Consider the following 16,784-nt stretch of genomic DNA (forward strand, 5'->3'; position numbering starts at 1 on the left):
TTCCAAAATCAATCTACATATATAAAAAATTTCGACGGTTTTGTTCGAACGCGAATCAATTCAATACGGAACGTCGGATCGAGCTGCCCTTTGTTGCGTTGGGTTCGTATAAGTACAAGGAAGGTTCTTACGCCAAAAAATTACAACTTTGGCCACTCTGGAACCGATTCCGGAAAATTTGCGGATTGTATGGAAAAAGTTCCGTAAACTCAAATTTAGATCACAGGAGGCTGAATTAGCAAACAAGCAAGACACGTCAGGAAACCAAAAAAGGGCAGGACGAAGTTTGCCGGGAAGAGCTTGTATTTTATAGTTATGGAAATGTTTTAGGGGTCAAAAACCGCAACGTTTGAGCCACAAAGAAGTATGGAGAAAAAATTGCCACTGAAGTATTGAAAACATGGTATGATGTTTTTTATGAATTTTTTGTCGAACAAATTTTATGACTTCAGTTATTAATGTAAAATGAAATTTGCAATCAAAAAGTACTGAACACATTTTTTGATAAGGAGTACCATTTTCAAGATATAGCCACTTAAAGCAAATTTTAACTAAAAAATACCATTTTTCAATCATGGACACTTTTTTAAATAGTGTCCACACATAGTCCATTTCGAAAATATTTATTTAAGGTTCAGAAAATTTCCAATAAAATTGCCAAAGAGACAATGAAGATTGGACCTCTGGTTGATGTATAAAAGCAAATAAAAGAAAAATATACAATAAAATTAAGTTTTTTAAGTCTCATCAGAAACAAATGCTCCAATTTACAATGTTGAAAAAAGAAACATTTGAGAAATTTTATGATCTGTTCGAAAAAATATTGCAATCAAGACTCACATTTCGAAAGGGCCAAACATACGCCCATTACGCTTATTTTAAATAATAGTTTTGATTCGAAAAATTTCAAAATATTTTTTACCAAGGAGCTCATTATTATTCACATTTTTTCATTTTTCAACATTGCAAACTGGACCATTAGTTGCTGAGATATTGGCATTAGAAAATGTAGGAATGTTTGGATGAGACTTAAAAAACTTTAACTAATAAATACATTTTGTTTGTTTCTTTTTCTTCAATTTTATTGGAAATTTTCTGAATTTAAATTAAAAGACATTTTCAGGAATGGAACATAATAAATACTATTTAAAAAACGAAAAACAGGAAATTTTCAGTTAAAATTAAACTTTAAGTTGGTTTATCTTGAAGGAGGTGCAAATTATTTAAAAAAAAATCTGTACAGCACTTTTCGATTGCAAATTTTACATTAAAACTCTTCTTAAACTTAAGTCAAAAAAAAGTTTGACTAAAATTTCTTTAAAAAAACGCTTTTTTCAAAACACCATTTAGCAGAAATTATTTTTGTCCAAACTTCTCTATGTATCAAAAGTTGCGATTTTTTGTCCCCTGAATCATATAAAAAAAATGTCAAAAATAAAAATAAACGGATTTTGTGAAATTGAACTTTTTTAAAAAATAAAATTGGTCTTTCCGAAGATACCAAATCGATCAGGAAATTCCTTCAAATATCTTGGCACCATTTTTGTAAGACCAGCTGCCAAAAATACTATGGAGACTTATATGGGTGATTCGCCCGATTTCGTAGAGAATCGCTCAACTTTTCTTTCTCCAAAAATTCTTCAGGTTTGTTGGTAGAACTGCTTTAAGTTTTTTATTTTATTTTGGTAGATTGTTAAGTTTCAATGTCCACCATTAAAATATGCAGGTGGTTATGTAACATACATGACCAGTATGGCAAAAAATCTTTGCTTTAATTCATTTTCAGCCTCCCAATATTCAGTGAACCCTTTTTCAACCAATTTTTGATGTTTAAAAAGCATTGGAAAGAAAAAATCTGAAAATTTTAAGAAAATTATAAGGTTGGAAGCGTGACTTTTATTATGTGACTTTGTCAATATTTTTAAAAATGTCATTTTTTCTGAGGTCAAATTTGGCTGTGTTTCTTGCTAACATTTCCTCTAAATAATGTTAAAATAAGTATGCAGTATTTTTTTGTAGGGTACCAGACTATGAATCTAAGCTTTTTTATGATTTAAATGATAATGGTGTCGTTAAATGGGAGAAAATGTGAAAACAGGCAAATACTGAAAAAGTTACTGTAAAAACTAGATACAGTATGTAAAAAAAGTATTTACACCCCTTGGGCACTATGCACAATTTGTGATGAAACATGTAAACAATTTAAAGTTTGACCGAAACCTATTACTACGTTTTGTTCAGAAACTCATGCCGAACATTTTGCTACAAAAAGCTGATGAAAAGATGATTTCTATAAAAAGTTATATAACACAAACTATTACAAAAATAAAAAAAAGGTGCAAAAAAAGTTTGTACACATTTCAAAAAATTAACAAAAATAAAGTTATTTGTTGACAAATCACCATGAATCCAGTCTCCCAACTCCAAATAAGTAGCCTTGACTGATTAAAAAAATAATTTGGATTGAATATAAAGTTTACTAACTACTTAGTATAAAAGTTTATATAACTCTGTAATTTTTTTATAAAACTTATCTAAACTTAATTTTGCAAACTTTTAATTTAACCAAATGTCAATATATTACCATAAAATTGTTAAATAAACATTTTGGAGTATAACACCGTTTGCGGGTCTTTGTATTGCTAGAATAGATTTTTCGTTGGAATTTCGTACCAACCCGGAATTACGTCGTCGTAAAATCCGCCTGCATCTGAACCGGTCCACGATTCATAAGTCAACCTATGTGGCATCGGAAAGGGCATAAAATTTCCGATCTTTTGATACCTAAACATCTTGGTTTTCTATAAAACCCACGTTTTTAAATACCTGAGCAAAAAGTAAGTTTGATCCACGAGAACAAAAATTACGAAATTCCATACATTTTTGGCCATCCATACATACGTCCCGCCTGTGTGGATCAATCGGACCACGCACTGGACTCACAATCCAGAGGTCGCTGGTTCGAATCCCGCGGCGGGCGCTCTAAAATTCTTTGTGTAAATATGGGTATATATTTAATCCAAATTATTTTTTTAATCAGTCAAGGATGCCTATTTGGAGTTGAGAGGCTGGATTTATGGTGATTTGTCAACAAATAACTTTATTTGTGTTAGATTTTCGAAAGGTCTACAAACTTTAATTTTTTTAATAGTATTTGTTATATAACTTTTTATAGAAATCATCTTTTCATGAGCATTTTGTAACAAAATGTTCGGCATGAATTTCTGAACAAAACGTAGTATTAGGTTTCTGTCAAACATTAAATTGTTTACATGTTTCATCACAAAATGTGCATAGTGCCCAAGGGGTGTGAATACTTTTTTTACATACTGTATGTAAAAGGAATGAAAAATTTGGACAGTAGAGCGTTAATTCATATTTAAGAAACTTTACACATATTTCAAAAGTGTACACCCAAAACTGGGCAGCACTCGTCCGCAAGAATAATGGCCTCGAGTCAAGAGAATAGTGGTACCATTTACGGACGCAGAGAGCACAGCTTGAGATGAGCGGGAGAATTATTCTCTCGAGGTTCATTTGCGAAAAAAACTCAGCCGTCAAACAAAACACCAAAAGTGTCAACTACGGGAATCGAACCCGAGTAGTGACTAAGTAGTGGTCAGAAGTTGATTAATTACACTTGTTTCAATGAACGAATTAATATGTTTGTTATGATGGTGTGAGTTGGTAACATTATTTTTTCGATTTTGACATTGAGCCCTCAATAAATTTCGAGAGAACGATTCTCTTGACTCAGAATTTTGGGTGTACAGATAAACATAAATGATTATTCGAAGTCAAGAAAGACCTTCAAATCTCATTCTGACAACAGATCAGTTCGACTTAGTACATCATTAATAATTAAGATCAGAATATCTCTCACCAGATCGTCAAAGTCTCTCATAACCATAATGCCAAGAGCATTGTTTACCTTCTGCCAACGCTGCTAGCCGTCTACGCTGTGCAAAGTAATTTACACCGTCATTAGTGGGGCTTCCTCAGCGTTGGTAGAGTCTCGAAGATATACGCACTTCCGAGACTCCTTGGAACATGTGAACGTCTGCGTCTTCATGTATGCATAAGGAATCCCCGGGTCGAACGCATTAGCACTCCATGCACGACCAACCACGGATGCGCTTCCCATCATGTGTGTCGAACGCAATGTTCTACGCGTTACGGTGCACGCCCGGTCACGCACGAGCACGCGCCCCCATACCGCCTGGCTATGGATAACAACGTTGAATATTAATAGTCTCTTCTCAGATCCATCACGTGGTGATGGAAGAGGATTTCCAAACCATGATCTTAATGGGATGGACGTAGCAGCTACTGCTGATGGACGTTGAGCTATTATTATTGGAAGTAATTATTATGTCCATTTCAATATTTTAAGATTCTTATGATTGTTAAATTCAACCCGGTATCTGGACCATCAGTTTGAACCACGTATTTAGTTGTACTAACAGAATTACTGCATCGTCGTCGCAGGAATTCCATCGAAGGTTCCTGAGTAGCGCAGAGACCGTAAAGTCACATCATGTACCAAAAGTTTGGCCTCCGAAATCCATTCGTCTTCCGATGGCAAACCCCTCTCTCTCCAACTGCTAGTTCCTAATACCTGCTCACAACTAGACTGCCATTTCTGCTCGCAGGTCCAACTTTTCCCATAATTTAGTTTTAATTGAATTGTTTCCTTGAGATGCTTGACGTACACGAGTTCTCTTTTTACGGCTTACGAGCTGGCAGCACTGGCTACAAAGAGCGCGCGCGTTACTCGTTCTTTCCAGTTTGGGAACAAACAATCGTTCGCGCACTTGTCACACAGACACACATGGTGGCGGCAAGCTTTTGTCGGAAAAGCTTCTCGCAGAAAATCAGTTGTAAAATTTTTACCGAGTGAAGAAGTACCCACCACTTTAGAAAACTTTTTCTTCTTTGTACGTCTTGTTTTCCCGACCACAGCTTTTCAAGGCATTCCAGCTGACGAAAACACCTTCCACTAACATTTTTTTCTTTTAGAATTACGATGAATGTGACGCGGTGTGTGTTTTGCGCTGGATTGAAAAGTTTTCTGTAAAAGCCCGCACAAAACGCGGCGGTGACGGCGTGGTTCGTGGCTTGTGGCTTGCGGAAGAAGGCTCTTCAAAGTAGCGGAAGCTCCTTGAGACGCGCTCGAGCTAAGCTTGTTGTTGAATGCAACCAGCAGCCGGAGACGCCGCCGAGTTAGCACAAGAGCTTTGCGAAAGAATGCATTGGCATGTGTGTTGTTGGTAGTCTCGAGTTTACATCCCACACGAATTAATCATAAATGTTTGAGTGGGAAAAATGGTTAAGCTCAGCAAAGTAGGTTTGCAACTGGCAACATCTAAGGGAAAATGTCTATTGAATTTACAATTTACATCATCTTTTTCGGCAAATCAGCAGTTTGGGGTCTAATTATAGCTTTCAGAATGTGTTTTTGACTGACTGAAAGTAATATTTAAATAGCTCAAATAAAAGACAGTAAACAACTTCTCGCAGTCGGTTTACTATCTGAACATTGCAAACTTCAGTGGAATTTCATGCCTAATAGGCAATCGGTTGTAACCTTTGTAAACATGATATCCTAAGCTTATATAAGTCAATTTGGTGTATTTAGAACTAATTTTACTCGAGAATGACGTTTGAGAAGGGCGCAAGATATTTAAATATATTTGTGTCTCGTAATATAGATATTGCTAAACCTTAAATCGAAGCATAGCGGTCAAAGACTTATGGACTATCTACAATCACTTAAGGTGAAACATGAAGGTAGCGTCATTTTTCAATTCACTACTCGAGTTTTTTGGAAGCACATTTAAGAATAATGCCATTACTTACGAAGTTCTGTTCATTGCAGTTGCTAATTAGGTGGATAGCAAGCAACCAAATTGATGTAAGAGCTAGTTTTACTAGTGTAAACATAAAGCGTTTGTTTGTGTATACATGAGATGAACTCATGCCAGATATGAGCCCTCTACGACAAAGGGAAGTGGGATAAAACGAGCATTGAAATTTGATGTCCGAAAAACAAAAAAAAAATCTTAAAATTGCTCGCATTTTCGTAAAACTTCATTGATTCCAATTCTCTTAGTTGCATTTGAAAGGCCTTTTGAAGCCTAAATATCCGAGATTGGTTTGACTTTTTCTCATATCTTTTGCAAATTACTGCTAAAAATGTATTTTTCTAAAACCATAATATCTTTTTGCAACAACCTCCAACACTCTTACTCCCTTATGTCTTACTCCCTTAGGTCAAAAGTTAGGAAATTTCATGGACTTTAAGTCTATGGTATTAACTTTTTGGCCAATCACAGTTTTTCTCATAGATAAAAGATAAACATATTTTTCTGTTTTTCATATAAAAAATTAACAGTTTTTTTGTTTTTGTATTTTTTTAAACCTTAATTTCAAAATCGGGCTTTATCATGCACACGGGAAATGTCTTGAGAGTCCTCACTTCAAATTTCAACCAATTTGGTCATTTCAATCTTGAGATATCGTGGCACCCGCAAATCAACTCGGTGTTTTGAGAGAAACGCTCACACGAATGCTTTGCGCTTGGTAAAACATTAAACTTAAATCGTCTTCGACTCAATTGAATCATGAAATATCTTTATGATACTTTTAGGAGTGATTGGAAATAATCTTTTGAAAAGATTTAATAAATAATCGGAATTATGAATTTTTGAGATTTTGAACATGTATGTAACCCTTTAAAAATAATTTAAAAATAACATTTTTGAAAAAAGAAATAGATCTTATATACCCTGTGGTCAATACGTCAAATGCTGTATCAAACAAATTAATAAAAACGTATTTTAATTCATTCTAAATTCCAATCAAATCCACAACACCAATACAAATCTTGAACAAATTACAAAATACTGCCTCTTAAGTTGAACAGAAGTTGTCTAAGAACTGGCATCTTGCTTCAACTTAACATGGAAAACTGTACTTAGCGTAGGAATTTGAATCCATGAAAAGGATTCTGGCCTTCTACAGTCGAAAAGTGAGTAAATTACTAACTTGACATAAGATTTGGATTTCAAAATCTTTGATAATAGTTTTATAAGTTGACTGTAGATAACCGCTCATGTAACGATTTTTTTCTACACAAGTTATCTATCATAAGCAACCTAACTATTCTTAGTTAAGTGGTTGTGGATAGCCCACAACTTGTTTTGGCGAGGTTTCTGAAAAAAAATATGCTCTGGTAGAAATGTAGTCGCGTTTTATATGAGATTTTTCAACGTTTGTGTTGAAATGTTAATTTCAAGTTGAAGGAAAGCCCACAATTTTATTTTATTTTTTTCTGATAGCCTAAGATATTTCTAGAAGTCTCACAAAATAGTAGGGAAACGCAATCCTAAAAAAAAAACCATTTTATTAAAACTTCATTGTTTTAAGGTGGTCTAAATGTAAACATAATCCTCATCCAATCACTGGAATTGACTTTCGTGACAGTTTTAGATAATGATCTGCGTGTAGACCATTATCATATTTTTTGTCATTTTAAGGATAGATTTTAAGTTTTAAATATTCAAATTTCGAGAAGCACGGTTTTTGGCATTTTTTTAGTGGTTGTTGAGGAAAAAATATTGAAACCCGAAGGTTTGTCCAATTTCATCTAAGTTTGCCTTTGACCGCGTTAGCATGGAATTGCTCTCACGTTTACAGTTTAAAATTATTATAAAACCAAGGGCAAAATTGAGATGCTTTACGTATTTATTCACCATGAACAAATTGGAAGAAATTGGAAGTTGTATCATATTTACAACAATAAGTTGAATTCTTTAAAAAAAATGCTAGAAATTTCAGTTTGGGGGCACTTGTGCAACCTGGACGATAGAGGGTTAAATCTGAAAAAAAATTAAGCGTCATTGTGAAATGGAATTAAATTATCGTAAAGTTTTGAACAACTTTGTTAAATTGAAAACAATTTTGATCGAAATTATTAATTGGACTGAAGTTTATGTAACATAAACCATACAATAAATTTGACTTCGTCGTGTTTGAAAGGTGACTAAAGAATGCTAACATATTTCAAAAATACGTTCTAAATATTTGACTGTGATTTCATAAAAAAGTGTTTCAAATGAATAAAAGAATAGAAGGTAGGCTTTCAAAGTACTCTTACTGATTTATTATTTTGTACAATAGTTGAATATAATGGGACTGGTTTTTGAAAAAAAATTAGTCATGAAAACATGATTTCTGTAAAAAAAGGGTTTTTCCAGGAAGGAAATTTTAAAGCACTTAAACTCAGAAGTAGTATTTTTCTTTTAGAAAAAAAAACTTAGTTTATAACTTAATGTATTGTACATCTTAAAGAACTGCTCATTAAATTTGAAAACAATATACATGTCTAGAGTTTTAGAAAAGGTCCTAAAAGCATTAGAATGAACAAATCATTAAATTTTTCGGGAATTCTCAGAACTTCCCGAGATTTTTTTAAACCCCGTTAACTGACAAAAACGTGAATTAAATTTGCAAGGGCCTTTTTTAGAGACATTGAATCTTTACATGCTTGAGGGACATTTTTTTTCTAATCATTTATTACAGACTTGACTAAATTGCAAAAAAAAAGTTACTTAATCCTCCTTAAGATGGTTGGTGCCTTCCTCACATTATTATACTTTTGATAGGGTTGTCAGATTTTCAATCTGTTGAACTCATTGGAAAGGTCTTTTAATTACGCATCCAACGATGGGTCGCATGATTGATCCGGTTATCATTTTCATCAAAATATTTAAGATCCAACGCAAAAAATTGCAACTTTCGATAGGGTGGGCAGATTTTCAATATTTTGGACGCTTCCAACGATGGATCGCACGATAGATCCAGACAACGTTATCATCAAAATATCTTAGATCCGAGCTCAAAAAGTATATAAATAACACTTAAGTGCTTATAGGGGTTGATAGGGTTGTCAGATCTTGAATGTTTGGGACTCATCGGAAAGTTTTCTCACAAAAACACCCTTTTACAATCTTCTTAACATTAGCCAAATCCATGTTTTTTATCATAACTTTTGAAGTACTTAACTAAACTTCATATTTTTCATTAGCGACTTATGGGATCCCAAAACGGATTGAATGATACCAAAATAAACATAATTGTTTCAGTCAGTGTCGAGATAATCGAGTGCAATTTTTTTCATCAACATCCCAGCACACACACAGACATGTCGATATGTATAAGTGAAGATGGGTCTACGAGGTATTTTTAAGAAGTTCCGAGGGATTTTACAGCCTTTCCTCAGTGAGGTGAGGAAGGCAAAAACTTCTTGACACGTACTTTGTATCCAATTCCTGAAAATTTCAGTATGATTGATCCCAGTTCCCCTTAGGGAACACCCATGAAGAGTATTTGGGCCGGTATTTACAGGCGGGTGCAGTTCTTAACTCAACTAATGTGTCAACTAAGGACGGGAAACGATCACCAGTGGTGTTGGTCCAAGTCAGGATTTGAACCCCAATCTACCGATTACGAGGCAGAAGCGTTACCATTACGTTACGTGGCTCGGTCCCTGATTGGTTTGGTTGAAATGATTTCCATAACAAACTAGATTTGATGAAATCAATCCCTGCCTCAAGCATTGGAATAGGGTTGAGAACAAATATCATTCATTTGAGCTAGCAAATTAATGTGAAAAAAAAAAATACTTTTTAGGCCGGTTTAGTGACTTTTTATCATTTTTATGTTTAGTTCGACGTATACTTTTCGAAAAAAAAACCATAAAAACCAGTACTTTATTCGTAAGCTCATTAAAAACAAGTATGTTTATCCCATTGTAGCACTTCTGCGCATAATTGTCCCACAATGTATTTTTTATGGAATCATTAGTGTTACACGGAGAAAAAAGAGTTCCCAAAATCGTGAACAAGCGTTCATGAAAATGGGAACCTCGAACAAAGTGTTCAAATCCCATGGTACGATTTTGAAAAACGTACCATGAAATTTGAACACTTTGTTCGTGGTTCCCATTTTCATGAACGCTTGTTCACGATTTTGGGAACTCTTTTTTCTCCGTGTACATACAATTATAACTTATTTACCTGTTGTACAGCAATAGGATTACAAATAAGAGTGATAAACTGCTAACTTGCATTGAATTAGTTCATTTCACAAATATTTTATTCCCTTAGCCGCAAACAACCCATCCCGAATCAGCAGGTGCGTTTTCCCCATCCCGTCGGAAGCGATAATCGTGTTGACCCGCATTTTTCCTGGGAAAAACCCCCTTAGCAAGAAAAACACGCACAAATCTGCTGGAGCTGAACCAACCAAAGCGCGGCAAGAACTGCAACAGGAAGGAAGCAAGAACGGCAAACCGCAACTGCTGCGTCCACGACCATAATAGATCACCCACAATTTCGCTTGAATTATTATGATAAATTGTGTTTATCGAGATTTTCCCCACCGCGCTCGTATTTTTTTTTCTTCTGTTTGTTCCAAACCAGTTTGTCGTTCTCGGGTGGGAAATTTAGTGTCTTTCTTGGTTGGATGGTCACCTTGGCGCCATCCGTTAGTTGAAGGAGAAAAGAGTTGAGCTGCACAAGGGGGTCCACACAAAAAAGAGCCACCAGTTCAACGTTCTTCACACAGCGTTGGGCAGCAGCCGATCTCCGATCGAGTGGAAAGTTTACCAAATTTACTGCAGTTTAAGTTTCGGAGCTTCTTTAGCGAAGCTCGTGCACGTCATAGATTAAAGTTTCAGTTCATGCTTGGCAGGAGTTGGTTACTTTGTTACTTGGCTTGTTAGCGCCTGGTGTGTTTACTCGAAAAGTGTAAGCCACGGGAGGACGTGTGGCTAAAGATAAAGATAAAATAGTGTTATGAGATTAGGAACCAATTGACGGGTTTATCTGGCTTGGGTTCTCATCCCATAAGAGACATATACCTTTATTTTTGAGTCTAAAGGCAATATCTCAGCAACAAATAGTTCAATTTTGTGATCTTTGTAATATTTTATAATTGGTAATAAATTACAACTATTTAATGATTTTAATTTTTTTTACTCGCAAAACAAAAAGTCAACCTTGTTTTCAACATCAAAATGTGAAACAAACATACGCGACATGACATGCAATAAACAAGCTTCCAGATTGAATAAGAAGGAGATCTACAATACTGGAGAAATCAGTAATATCAAATGAAAGCTATCATCCAGGAAAATAGCAAAAGCATATGAAAATTTCTCCAGAGAAAACATGCAAAGTTAAGCTGATTAAAAATTTATAAATTGCATTATTTAAATTTGAAAAGAAACATTAAAAAAAATCGTAAAACACCACATTTACAAATTTGTCGATTTGTATTTGATTTCACAAAGAATTCCCCAGAAGCAAACTAACCACTCTCTCTCTTTGACTGTCAAAAGCATCCACCACCACTGACAGTGCTGTTTCTGGTTGAGATGCACCACCACACACGCGACAACCGCAATCAGACGGAGAAACTTCAGCACCGTAAAAGTATATGAACTGATTGGGTTTGCATATTTTTGCTCTTTTTATTAGCTCCATGATTGCGGTTTGATTTGTTAACCAAGCTCGAGTCGAGTGTGTGCATTAGAGTGTAACAAAAATGACTTTTTGGCAGGCATTCAAGGGTTTTTTTTCTGGTGGGCATACTAAGCCCAAATCCAAAATATGAGCTTGATTGAAAAAAAAAAGATTTTTTCAAAAATGTGACTTTTTGAGGCATTTTGGCCACTAAAGCGTTTATTTTCATCGGGGCCGATTTTTCGAAAAAATGCCAAACTTTGAAGGCCTGTACCGAGCTCCAGTGTGCTCCAAATTGCAATGTTATATATACTGTTGTGGACGGCAACACTGCGAGAGTGTACACCAGAAAGCCGAGTCTATTCGTGCACTCTGCGCGCCGCTGGGCTCTCCAGTTGCAGCATAGCTGTCACTGGTTGATGCCGTGACAGCGCATAGATGTGATCTGTCATTTTAAAGTGTTGTTATGTTTTGTTGATTCTTTCGTTGTTCGTGAATAAATGTAGTCGTTCGTTTGTTAGTTCTAGTATAGAACCTTGTTTTAATTTGTTTGTATCTGTCCGTAATCGTCTGGTCCTTGTGGTGTGGACCGCGTTAAGACGGGTCGCGGCCGGATCCAACAGTGGCGACGAGGATTTTAGCCGGATTTGGCCGGAGAGCAAAATCGTTCGCTCGTCCCGGCACCCGCGCGTTTTGAGGAGGTGAAATCGACAATGGCGGAAAACGATCTGGAGCGCGATGGCGACGTGCAGCGGACTCATCAGCAGCAACAAAATGGTGAGCTTGATGGAGTCCCGGCTCAACCGTCGCAGCGGCAACCTGTTTTCCTGGCCCAGCAGTGGTGCGAAATTCCTCCTCCGTGTCCGTCATCACCCGAGTATGCAGCGGCAGCGCAGGTGATTGACGGTGATTTTGAGTTGCAGCAAGTACTGCAGCGGCACAATTTGGCCATGGTCCAGCTGATTCAGCAGCAGAACGACGACTTCTCGCAGATGATGGTGTCTCTGCAGGAGATATTCTTCGATTGGTGCGTGTCGAGTTTGGCGTTGACCGGAGGTTTGGAGACCTTGCCGGTGGAATCAACCAGCCGTGACGACTTGGTACCTGAAGAAGGTGGAGAGCTGCGGTACGAGTGTGAGCGACTTCTCGCTCCGCAGCACGTTGGGAAGATCGATCCTTGCTCCCCGGAAGTAGATACGGCACAGCTCGGCATGGAGTGCAGCTGTATGGAGCCGTTTGCAACTGAGAGGGGGAGGCAGGAAGAAGAAGACACGATGAGCATGCAGCTGGAACGGTCGCAGGTCGAGGCGAACGGATTTCCTCGACGCCTGGCAGAAACCGCGCGCATCGTCACCGTGATCACCGATGAACCGTGGACTGGGAGTAGCTCGTCGCTCCAAGATAAGTTTTGCGGTCACGCAGCAAGCAGCAGTTGTCGACAATCCGCCGGAATGTTCCTTGCTGAGAAGTTGAAGTTCGCCATCAGAGATGAAGTCGTCTTCGGCCAAGATCCCGCGGTGTTTATAAGCCGGGATGTGCCGACATTCGTCCTACACCACAAAAGAGCCATTCGGAGAGCGAGAATAAAGAAGCTGTTTCGCTCTCATCGACCTCGTCTGCGCCCAAGAACAAGATGGAAGTTTGTGGCGCCAGTCCGTCGAAGCGTGAACCATTGCTGCGTAGATTGGGTTCACCGTTTCCCGAGCGGGTCAGATCTCCTCGCTGTTCTTCCTGGTCCGGAGAACCCGAGTCGAGTCCGGAAGTTGACCTTCGGAATTTAGAGGGGAGATGTTGTGGACGGCAACACTGCGAGAGTGTACACCAGAAAGCCGAGTCTATTCGTGCACTCTGCGCGCCGCTGGGCTCTCCAGTTGCAGCATAGCTGTCACTGGTTGATGGCGTGACAGCGCATAGATGTGATCTGTCATTTTAAAGTGTTGTTATGTTTTGTTGATTCTTTCGTTGTTCGTGAATAAATGTAGTCGTTCGTTTGTTAGTTCTAGTATAGAACCTTGTTTTAATTTGTTTGTATCTGTCCGTAATCGTCTGGTCCTTGTGGTGTGGACCGCGTTAAGACGGGTCGCGGCCGGATCCAACATATACCAAAAGATGCGCAAGGATCTAGCCTACATGCAAATGATGTTGAAAACAAACGCTTCAGTGGCCAAAATGCCTCAAAAAGTCACATTTTGAAAAAATATTTTTTTTTACGGGTTAAATCCTATTTAAAATTGAAGGGGGGAGCGCCAGCTCCTGTTACGTCCAATCAAGCTCATATTTGGGATTTGGGCTTAGTATGCCCACCGGAACAAACCCTTGAATGCCCGCCAAAAAGTCATTTTTGTTACATCCTAGTGTGCATACTCTGCTATCTTTGTGAGGACGGGTAGAAAGTATGAACAATAGCGTGTCCCAAAAAAACACGAAGTCGAGGAATTCAATGTGCTCAGTTCTCAAATGATAGAAAATCATGTTAGAAACAACTCTCTCATACATAAAAACTTTCGGAAAAATTGTTTACCACGTTCCCTGGGCATTTTTTTGAAAAAAGTCAGTTTTTTCGACAATTTCACAAAATCTGCTTAGAAAAAATGGAAAATTTTAAAATTTCAAATAGCCTATGCCATTAAATGATGGTCTGTGGTCCAATAAACAAGTTAATGTATCGATTTGGCCTTTTAAAACCTTGTTTTCACTTTCCCGGTAGCTTTTATGTCGAAAAATACGAGTTTTTGCTTTACTTTTTTTCAATCTTTTCCCTCGGTATTGAACACAAAAATTTCCTCATATGTGAGAATACATGCATCTTGTAGGAAATTTTCCGCCAAAGATTTTTGTCTAAGCAACTTTGAAGTTTCATCAACTCTGAGCTGAGATATTCCAGTTTTTGTGAAGAAAGAATATTGAATATTTGAAAATGTTGATATTAATCATCATTGGCATACAATATTAAGAATAATTTAAGCCTAATTTGAAGTGCGGCTGTATCGCATCTGTTTTTAAACATGATTGGTTAATCCTTCAATACTAAGGGCCACCTGGTGTTGTTTTCTCATGGCACACTACGTGCTAAATCAATGAATTACTTTTAGCAAATAACTCATATTTAGAGCATTTTGCATTTAAACCAATCGATGCACGTTTGCTGTGTTTCCATGGATACAAATAAACAAATAACAAATCGATGCATCTGTGCTCTCTTATGCTATCTAGATAGGAAAACCAGTAAGCTTAGTACAAGAGCACAGAGGCATCGAAATATATGGTTCGATTGTACGGGGTTGGCAATTGTCCACGCTCCATCCAAAAAAGTTTTTTTTATGGACAATTGACCATGAGAAGGGGAGGGAGCTGAGATTTAAAAAAAATGTCTACGTGATTAATGGATGGATCCCTATAGAATAAATTCCAAATATTAGTGATATTTTTAATTGACCTGAACATCGGATTTATCGACAGGAGTTATAAGAAGGGAGTGTAAACGTTACGTTGTGGTTCAGATCACGGAAATGCGTACAATTGAACCTTATATTTGTTATTTGTTTATTTGTATCCATGGAAACACAGCAAACGTGCATCGATTGGTTTAAATGCAAAATGCTCTAAATATGAGTTATTTGCTAAAAGTAATTCATTGATTTAGCACGTAGTGTGCCATGAGAAAACAACACCAGGTGGCCCTTAGTATTGAAGGATTAACCAATCATGTTTAAACCAGATGCGATACAGCCGCACTTCAAATTAGGCTTAAATTATCCTTAATATTGTACACAGAAAAAAAAATCATGAGAATATTACATCTGGGAAGGGGTACATCTTTTATGTCAGAAAAAAGGTGCAATTTTACCTCTGGAAATGTGTAATTTTACCACTTTTATGGTGTAATGTCAATTTTTCAGTCTAAATTGAGGTAAAATTACATCATAAAAGAGATAATATTCATCCTTCCAAAATTACAGCTTCCAAATTTACATTATTTTTTACTGTGTATGCCAATGATGATTAATATCAACATTTTCAAATATTCAATATTCTTTCTTCACAAAAACTGGAATATCTCAGCTCAGAGTTAATGAAACTTCAAAGTTGCTTAGACGATAATCTTCAGCGGAAAATTTCCTACAAGATGCATGTATTCTCACATATGAGGAAATTTTTGTGTTCAATACCGAGGGAAAAGATTGAAAAAAAGTAAAGCAAAAACTCGTATTTTTCGACATAAAAGCTACCGGGAAAGTAAAAACAAGGTTTTAAAAGGCCAAATCGATACATTAACTTGTTCATTGGACCACAGACCATCATTTAATGGTATAGGCTATTTGAAATTTTAAAATTTTCCATTTTTTCTGAGCAGATTTTGTGAAATTGTCGAAAAAACTGACTTTTTTCAAAAAAATGCCCAGGGAACGTGGTAAACGATTTTTCCGAAAGTTTTCATGTATGAGAGAGTTGTTTCTAACATGATTTTCTATCATTTGAGAACTGAGCACATTGAATTCCTCGACTTCGTGTTTTTTTGGGACACGCTAATGAACAATTTAGTAAGTGGTCTTCGACCGGGTTTCTATTTTATTCTCGTGTAATTTACAGTAATTCCTCTAAATCAATTTCAACCAGCGCAATTTCATCGATATTAATTGAATCCCAATGTCCGCTGATTTCTCCACCGACGACGATGACAGCACCCTTTTGCCCAGGATCAGCCAACCGACAACGTAGTTAATTAAACTAATTGCAGGTCGCGAAATCGCACCGCTCGTCGAGTGGTGCATTATTTCCGTAATATCTGCCACCGTGCACTATCGATTGCCAGCCCTCCAAAGATATTATTTATTTGGCAGCCGGTGCAAAATCGAGAGCACAGGATTTCAACGCTATTATGTATTTGCCCATAATAGAGGTATTGTTGCAGTAGAACGTCTTGAAGTTTGGTTATGTAATTTTAGAAGATTTGAGGGAAAAACACAAAACCATTAAGCCATTTATGCGAACAAGTCATGTGAATACAATTTGATTTAAAATCAATATAAAAAATCCACCTATGTAGTTGGTGCATTCTTCACTTCTTATCAAAAATGGGACACACAAAAGGTCAGGAAATAATTTACATCTAGCATCAAACTTGGTTTTTGGAACGAAACCAACTGAAACTAAAATATCCGGCGTCAACAAGTACTCACATATCACTTAAGTAATCGTAAATTGAGAAACGGTTGCCAGATCTTCAAAATTTTGGACTCGTTTCGAAGATCTTTC

The 16,784-nt window shown here is 36.8% G+C and overlaps 3 protein-coding genes across 4 annotated transcripts in view; 2 read left to right on the forward strand and 1 right to left on the reverse strand.

The window, feature by feature from the left end:
• LOC120423628 (protein yellow-like) overlaps window positions 1–16,784 on the forward strand; it is a 564,570-nt gene that overhangs the window by 290,932 nt on the left and 256,854 nt on the right. The gene's annotated exons all lie outside the window — the stretch shown is intronic.
• The window catches only part of LOC120423630 (kin of IRRE-like protein 1), a 366,108-nt gene that overhangs the window by 46,353 nt on the left and 302,971 nt on the right, over window positions 1–16,784 (reverse strand). The gene's annotated exons all lie outside the window — the stretch shown is intronic.
• On the forward strand, window positions 11,834–13,620 carry LOC120423631 (uncharacterized). Its single transcript, XM_039587500.2, has 2 exons — window positions 11,834–12,424; window positions 12,521–13,620. Exons 1-2 carry the CDS (start codon window positions 12,242–12,244, stop codon window positions 13,307–13,309), a joined length of 972 nt encoding a protein of 323 aa, XP_039443434.1. The 5' UTR covers window positions 11,834–12,241; the 3' UTR covers window positions 13,310–13,620.

This window comes from Culex pipiens, chromosome 2, assembly GCF_016801865.2.
Source record: "Culex pipiens pallens isolate TS chromosome 2, TS_CPP_V2, whole genome shotgun sequence".
Lineage (NCBI taxonomy): Eukaryota > Metazoa > Arthropoda > Insecta > Diptera > Culicidae > Culex > Culex pipiens.

What these genes read in the sequence shown, in the direction of transcription:
- LOC120423631 (XM_039587500.2), top strand. Translation starts at nt 12,242, where the DNA reads ATGGCGGAAAACGATCTGGAGCGCGATGGCGACGTGCAGCGGACTCAT. An exon ending in AGTATGCAGCGGCAGCGCAG is followed by an intron (nt 12,425 to 12,520) that starts GTGATTGACGGT and finishes GACTTCTCGCAG; the next exon opens with ATGATGGTGTCTCTGCAGGA.